This window comes from Pundamilia nyererei, unplaced genomic scaffold, assembly GCF_000239375.1.
Source record: "Pundamilia nyererei isolate P.nyererei 1_Seehausen unplaced genomic scaffold, PunNye1.0 scaffold00122, whole genome shotgun sequence".
In the NCBI taxonomy this organism is placed as follows: Eukaryota; Metazoa; Chordata; class Actinopteri; order Cichliformes; family Cichlidae; genus Pundamilia; species Pundamilia nyererei.
The window spans coordinates 788766-796111 of NW_005187523.1; the positions used below are offsets into that span (position 1 = coordinate 788766).

Below are 7346 nucleotides of genomic sequence, written 5' to 3' on the forward strand. Positions count from 1 at the left end.
AAATTATTCTTGGAGCTAGGTTTAATTGAGCTGCATTTTAAAGAGGTGCAATTTCACAATTTGTGTATATTTTCTAAGTTCACTATTTCGTCATGTGTTGAGAAAAACACAGATTTAAAAATTACATGGTCTAATATTTACATTTAGCATAACTGCAACATTATTATTATTATTATTATTTTTTAAAGACTCGAAAGGACTTGAAATTCAAAGTTTCAGACTTGTGACTTGACTCGGACTTTTACACCAGTGACTTGAGACTCGACTCTGACTTGCCTGACATTACTTGAGACTTGACTTGAGACTTGAGGATAAAGACTTGAGACTTACTTGAGACTTGAGGATAAAGACTTGAGACTTACTTGAGACTTGCAAAACAATGACTTGGTCCCACCTCTGATAACTGATATCAAAATGAAGATTTACTGGTCAGGTTGGAAAAGTCGGAAAAAGGTACTCTGGACTGAAACATCTGCTTTGAAATAACTTTTAAATGTAGAATTCAGTTATTGAATCAGAGCCTGAAATTATGCAGACTTTCTCTTTTTTGTGTGAAATGTGCACACAGTTGGTTTATCTTTATAAAAGCTATACTATGCATTTATTCTAGAGGTTACTTCTGATATAAGCCAGTATCTTTTACCCATAACAAATTGAAAGAAGGCGTTAGCTGCACAGTGTTCTGTATAGACTGTGTTTTTTAAAGTGAATTCAGGATTTGAGCTCAAAGATCGGAGATTTTAAATGTGGCCTAAACTCAGTATAACGGAGCTGACTAGAAACTGAGCGTGCCATCTTCAGCACAACTTAAAATACATGACATAATTGTATCTGTAAAATGAAAAGACTGCTCCACCTGTGGATAACAAGAAGAGGTAAAACATTTCTGAGCAGTCCCTGCACTGATCCGTCTCACCTGACCACATCCATGGAGGCGGCGCCGGACTTGAAGAAGTCTGTGGTGTCCTCAATGGCTGGCACGTTGCTGAGGATGCCCTTCCAGATGTTCTGCAGTAAAAAATGTTTTAAATGGGGTGATGTCTTTCATTTAAATCATTTACAGTCTATTGGGAGACAGCAGGCTAAAAAGAATCAGATAACACAGGGGTTCACTTGCCCTGATCTCCTCTGCCATTGTCTTCTCGTCATCGGTCAGCTCCACACTGGCGCTTTCTCCGGAAGAGAAATATTTGGAAGCAGGAATCATTTTCCCATCTTCAAACTGCAGGTTCTTCACTAGGAGCTGTGGCACAAACAGAGTAAAGCTGAAACAGGCCTGCTGGCATTTGATTCAGCCAGCTGTGGTTGAGTTAACCTTATTGCCTCTGGAGTTCACTGTCTGATAGCTAATAGAGGCACCGACACACTCATCCAGCTCGGCTTTTGTTTGCTCTCAGTTATTTGTTTTATAAGGTCACTCACAGCTTTGCCGTCAGTTCCATACAGGACGAGCCCGTTTTTGGTGACACGAGCAGCCTGAGAAGCCCCCTCGATGTCCAGCGGCTGGCCCTCGGGTACAGACCCCCCCAACATGGAGGAGCCATAAAGGGTCACAGACTGAGGACAGACCCAGAGAAGATTTTAAAATACATCCAGAATGTTTGGTATTATCTTTGCTCAGTCATTCTGGAAAACACACCTGGCCATCAATGACCGTCCAAGCACCGGGGACTTTGTCGTGGCCACGGATCCAGTTGTGGATCGCCTCGGCTGGCTGTGCCAGATTCACCTGGGGGACACAAGAAGAAGCCAGTGTAAACAGTGCCTGAGCTACGTTTGCGAGAAAGAGAAGGAAGGTCAGCTGACGGCCTCCGATTTAGCAACATGTGGAAAAATGATGCTAGAAAACGAGACTGCTCCAGGAATAGCACATTTGTAATAGCTGCAAGCAAACATCTCTCCATGTGACAAATCAGGAAGCAGCTAAGATCAGCTCCACCTCGCGCTTTCACGTTACAGGGAGACCCACCCCAAACCAGTCTCACTTGCGCAGCTAATAGGAAATTTCCAGTGAGAGAGTTATTACACTGAGCAGCTGTTCAGAGTACGAGCTGCACGTGTAAAGAGGGGTTAACTTGGGCTTGGTCGTATAAATGATAGACTCTATCAGTGTTTCTTGTAAGCTATTATGAAGCCGAACAACCCGACTCATACACAGTTGTTGTGCAGGAATAATATTCAGACCGTCATTCTGAAGGTCTGGATACACCCCTGATGGCAATCCAGACCCGATGCACGTTCCTGATGTGATGTAGTGCCTGATCTCAGACTGCCGTCTAACGTTCACCTTGGCGTTGGATTTCTTCTGAATGCCTTCATAGCTCGCTCCTTCCTCTGGCTGAGGAGTCCGAGGGGCTTTTCCATCAGCAATGAGCTGCACAGACTCCACCTGCACCAAGAAACAGAGTCCAGGTGACAGCTCAGTGTTTCAGTTCAAACACAAGCACAAACATTGGGGTTGGTGGAGTAGTGCAATGTAGGTTTAGATGCTGAAGGGCCAAATGATTAGAACTAGTCCTTTTCATTATACTGAGGTCCATGTGATTACCATAGCCTTGATGCCCCCGGGGAAGAGGAAGCGGTTGTACAGTGTGTCCACGGTGTCATTGGGCTCGACATCACACTCGCGCTGCAGCAGGATGGGTCCGGTATCCAGTCCATCATCAGCCCAGAACACTGTGAAGCCGGCTTTCTTATCTCCATGGATCAGAGTCCTGGTGACATATAAAAGGGAAACAAAGAGCTGTGTCATTAAACAATTATATTTAGAACAGATAAAGGCTATAAAGTAGACCATTACAGTGTACTAACAGTTAATCCTGAAACCAGAAAAAACCACAATCAGGGAGCCCTTTAAAGGTGCAATACAGAGAAAGTGGGGAGAAGCCATCGTTAAGGTTGTATGGGCAACAGGTTTCTTATTAAAGGCAACTCAGCGCATTGACTGTGTGACATGACAGCTGTACTGCATGACAACTTTAACCATAAAGGTTCCACACAGAGACAAATTTGATTATCTTTGATTTATTGTTTCAGGGTGAGCATTTCTGCTAAACTGGCTCGTGCTCAGTGTGAAGTGTCAGCGCCTCTGCACGCGGAGAAAGCTAACCAGGAAAGGAAGGATTCCATAATGAGGAAAGTTTTATGGCACACCGCTCCAGCACCAGCAAGCCCATAGCTTTCTTATGACAGTCAAACCAGGAAACACATCGACCCGACTGTGTTGTTCTATTACAGATGCATGCAGAGGTGCCCAGCGGTCTGTTAAATACCACATTTTACTGCCTGCTGAAATGTTACTAAGAAAATGTTCTCAACAGTCCTTTCCTTAAAACGATCGCTTTCTACTTAGAGAAAAATGGTGAGCAGTGTTTTTCTTTTTAATCAAAGTATGTTTATACGTAACTACATTTATAGTTGCACCGAACAGTTTGAGCTTTGGACGGTTCTTAGCTAGCCTCTTTGCTAAGTTAAAGAAACTCGTGGGAAAGATTTCTGCAGAAAGCAACACCTATAACTCATGCTCCTGTTGAGCCAGCATTACATTATGGTGAGTCTCAGCCTTCGGCTCGGGCAAACTGTCACTGTCTCTGTGCTCTTTGTCGAGCACTGATGTGCTGAAAATAAGTTGGAAACCTCACTTAACATGAGAGTTTGGGGTTTTTCATGAAGGAGGAGCTTGGAGACTTTTCCTTTTTTGGGTTGAGATTTGTTGTCGGAAGTAGAAGAGATAAGAAAGCCAGGCTGCTTCAAGTTTGAGGTCAAACATCGCAGGTTTAAACCTACCAGACCAGGGGTGGCAAACATAATTACACATGTCAGTTATTCATGGACTGTTTGCATGTTGGAGCCAAAGCTTCAGCACTGCTGGGAGTCCATACAGGCAAAGGTGGGCCAATCACATGCACAGACAGACTGGGATCGTACCATTACGTAAGGAAGGATGGGGGAAGACGTTCCAAAGGTTGCAGGTGTTTTGGCAAAGGCCAGGTGCACAAAGAGACGGATGAGTGTGTAAATGAGTCTCACGGGCCTGAATGTGCGCTTGAAGCCATTTATAATTCTTAACGTGTTTGATCTCTGCAAAAAAGCACAAGAATACATTTTGGACTTTTAACTGTATTTTCATGAGTTTTACAGCTTTTCCTACTGATAAACCCCTCCCACATGGCCATTCATGCTAAACAAGGCCACTAACAACAACAATTCACCTGTTGTTTATTGTTTAAGCCCCAACGCCCCCAGTACCGGGGGGGGACCTCGGGTTTGATGGGATGTACCGCCAGATCTGTTATTTAAATATAAACGTGTGGTATCCACAGGAATGTCAGAATCTCAGCTAAAAGTGAATAAACCAATTTCAACAACAGATCAAGGAGCAGGCAAACAGCTTCTGCAAAAACATGTAATCAGGATACTTTATGGAAACAACGTGTGGATCCCCTTGCTTCCATCACAATAATAATCGCACTTCCTGCACAGCTCTCTCTCTCTCTCTCAGTGCGCTCTGAGACCAGTTTCCCATCAACAATCGATGGAGATACTTTCTGCCTTATTGGGATTACTCGTTGTTGGTCGCTCTGTTTCTGTTGGGTCTTTTCCCCAAAATAACCTCTGACAAGAAAGGCTCATTTCTTAAGCCTTCCTGTCTTTTGATAGGACAGAATATTTATATTCCTTATTATTAAATCCACTTTGTTCAGTGTACCAGTATCACCAGCATATCCCAAGCTGTCAAACAAACTCCTTTCGAACCCCCTTCTTTCTCACCAATTGATTGCTGAGGCTCCTCTGTGCAGGGGCAGGATGGAGGGGTGGTAGATGATGGAGCCATGCTTTGGGTGGTCGATGACGTTCATGGGGATGAACTGTGAGCAGAAGGGCATGACATTGAGCTCAGCACCCACCGCCTTGTAGGCATCCACCACTTCTGGGATGGGTTTCCCCTTAACCCGCCACCGTGGGAATTTGAACACAGGTGTCCCCTCTTTTTCTGCCGCCACCGCTAAGAGAAAAGAGGACATTTTAGGGATGCAGTCCTGAACGCCACGGCTTCATGGAGGCCCTGAGTAATGAGCTAAAAGTCTAAGTGTATGTCAGAAATTAAATACTGCAAGTTTAGAAAAGACAAAGACTATAAAATGGATTAAATCAGACAACGAATGAAAGGATGAGCTGGCTGCAAAGTGGCCTGCAGTTACACAGCTACTGTGGCAGGCAAAGTGTTTACAAAGTATGTCGTTGAAGAGATTTTGATGCACAGAAGGACATCAGATAATCTGTAAGGAGTGGGACTTAAAATTTAATTCCTGGAATAACTGGAGAAGACAACACTGGCACAGCTTAAGATGAAGGAAAACCACAGTCTGAAGACACTGTAAGTAAATAATGCATTTACAATCAGTTTATTATAAACTGTGACCAACAATATATTTTAATTTAACGTCAACCTTCATTTAAATATAAACCCTTTTGTTTTTAGCCGGAGAATAAAATAAAGAGATGGGAAGTGACATGGAACAAATGCCCCTGGTTGGCGGCCGCCGTGGGAACAGAGGAACAGTTGGTGTGTTTAAAAGTTAGGATAAAAAGATGCTGCATCATGTAACAGGGACACTGCTGCACTGGACTTTTGATTGTTCAACATATAACCCTTAAAAAGTCATTTTTCTGTCCTGATTAGATGTGAAAACATAAATATCCACTTGCTACACCAGAGACCTTTTACTTTTAAAATTAATTCCTTAAAATGTATCATGTCATTTATTTATTTAAACTTGGCTTTAAAGGCCCTTGAAGGCAATTTGAGATATTACAATTTGCATTTGTAATGTGCCGACTGTACTTCCTCAGGAGGCTGAGGTCTTTTAACATCTGCAGGAAGCTCCTGAGGATGTTTTACCAGTCGGTGGTTGCTGGAGTACTTTTCTATGCTGTGGTGTGCTGGGGGAGCAGCACAGCAAAGAAGGACTCATGCAGGCTGGAGAAACTGATCAGGAAGGCTGGCTCTGTGGTCGGCATGAAGCTGGACACTCTGGTGACAGTGGCAGAGAAAAGGACACTAAAGAAACTGCTGGACATTATGAACAATGCTGGGCATCCTCTGCACACGGCCAGTAACAACCAGAAGAGTCTGTTCAGTGACAGGTTGCTTCTCCCCAAGACAAGAACTAACAGACTTAAAAACTCCTTTGTCCCACACGCCATCAGACTGTTTAACTCCTCTCTGGAGGGGAGAGGGAGGGGAAACAGGAGGACAAAGGAGGGGGGAACAACTAAGCTGCAGTGCCTCTTCACCTCACTGTGCAATACTTTTGTAAATAGTCAACAGAAATAGTCAACAGTGCAATAGACTCAATACTTGAAATGTGCAATTCACTTGTATTTTTATTCCTATTTATTCTATTTATCCCCTTTGTATATTTTATTTATATTGTCTCTGTATTTATATATGTGTGTGTGTGTGTGTGTGTGTGTGTATATATGATATTCTGTAACTTCTGTCGGTGCTGTGCTTTTTGGAAATCGAATTTCCCAGAGCAACCCACCCGAGGGATTAATAAAGTTCTTATCTTATCTTATCTTAATCCTACAGACTATGCAAACAGTGATCGTCAGAGGCTCTTTTGCTCCTGGGCATTTGCCAACTTTGTCCCGCTGCTAATCTAGCACTAGCAAAGATTAGATAACACCAACTGAAATGTTCATTTCAATGTGAAAATCAACTTGTGGAGACTTGAAAGCTGCCTGAGAAGCGTGACATGTAAAAATTCATACATACTTGTTGCACATGCAATGAACTGCTCAGGATAATATATAAAAATGTTTAAGTGGCTTTGTGTGAAGATGCTTCAAAAAAAAAGAAAAAACAGATTAACAGTGAGGTGTCGAGGAGGACTCTTTACACTGCAACACAGCCAAGTGCACCAGGTAAGCATGAGTACTCCCCTTCAGTCCTAAATCATGCTCATTATTTTACACGGACGCCACAGGATGCTAACAATGACACCACAAACTCTTATGAAAACTACTTCTGCCCAAAAGGATCCTTTAGTCTTCGTCCCCCCAACCCTTAACTGGTCACAGCAGATTGCGACCCCTCCATGAGCCTGGTGCTGTCAGAGGTTTCTTCCTATTAAAAGGAAGTTTTTCCTTCCCCCTGTTGCTAAGTGCTTGCTCATAGTGGGTCATCTGAGGTTTTTTCTCCATTATCGTAGAAAGACTACTATACTATATTATTGTCAAATGAGCTTGCAAAGAAAAGCGTCTGGACTTCTTTAAGTTGCTTGAAGACGTTTCACCTCTCATCCGAGAAGCTTCTTCAGTTCTAAGGTCAAATGGTGGAG

The 7346-nt window shown here is 43.1% G+C and overlaps 1 protein-coding gene across 1 annotated transcript in view; it reads right to left on the reverse strand.

The window, feature by feature from the left end:
* Positions 1-7346, reverse strand: part of aldh1l2 (aldehyde dehydrogenase 1 family, member L2) — a 23274-nt gene that overhangs the window by 8877 nt on the left and 7051 nt on the right. The window contains exons 3-9 of the mRNA XM_005742635.1: positions 4771-5005; positions 2549-2714; positions 2288-2389; positions 1640-1729; positions 1423-1557; positions 1118-1243; positions 917-1008 (exon numbers count right to left, since the gene is read on the reverse strand). Coding sequence (XP_005742692.1) covers positions 917-1008; positions 1118-1243; positions 1423-1557; positions 1640-1729; positions 2288-2389; positions 2549-2714; positions 4771-5005 — 946 coding nt within the window. The remainder of the gene's footprint in view (positions 1-916; positions 1009-1117; positions 1244-1422; positions 1558-1639; positions 1730-2287; positions 2390-2548; positions 2715-4770; positions 5006-7346) is intronic.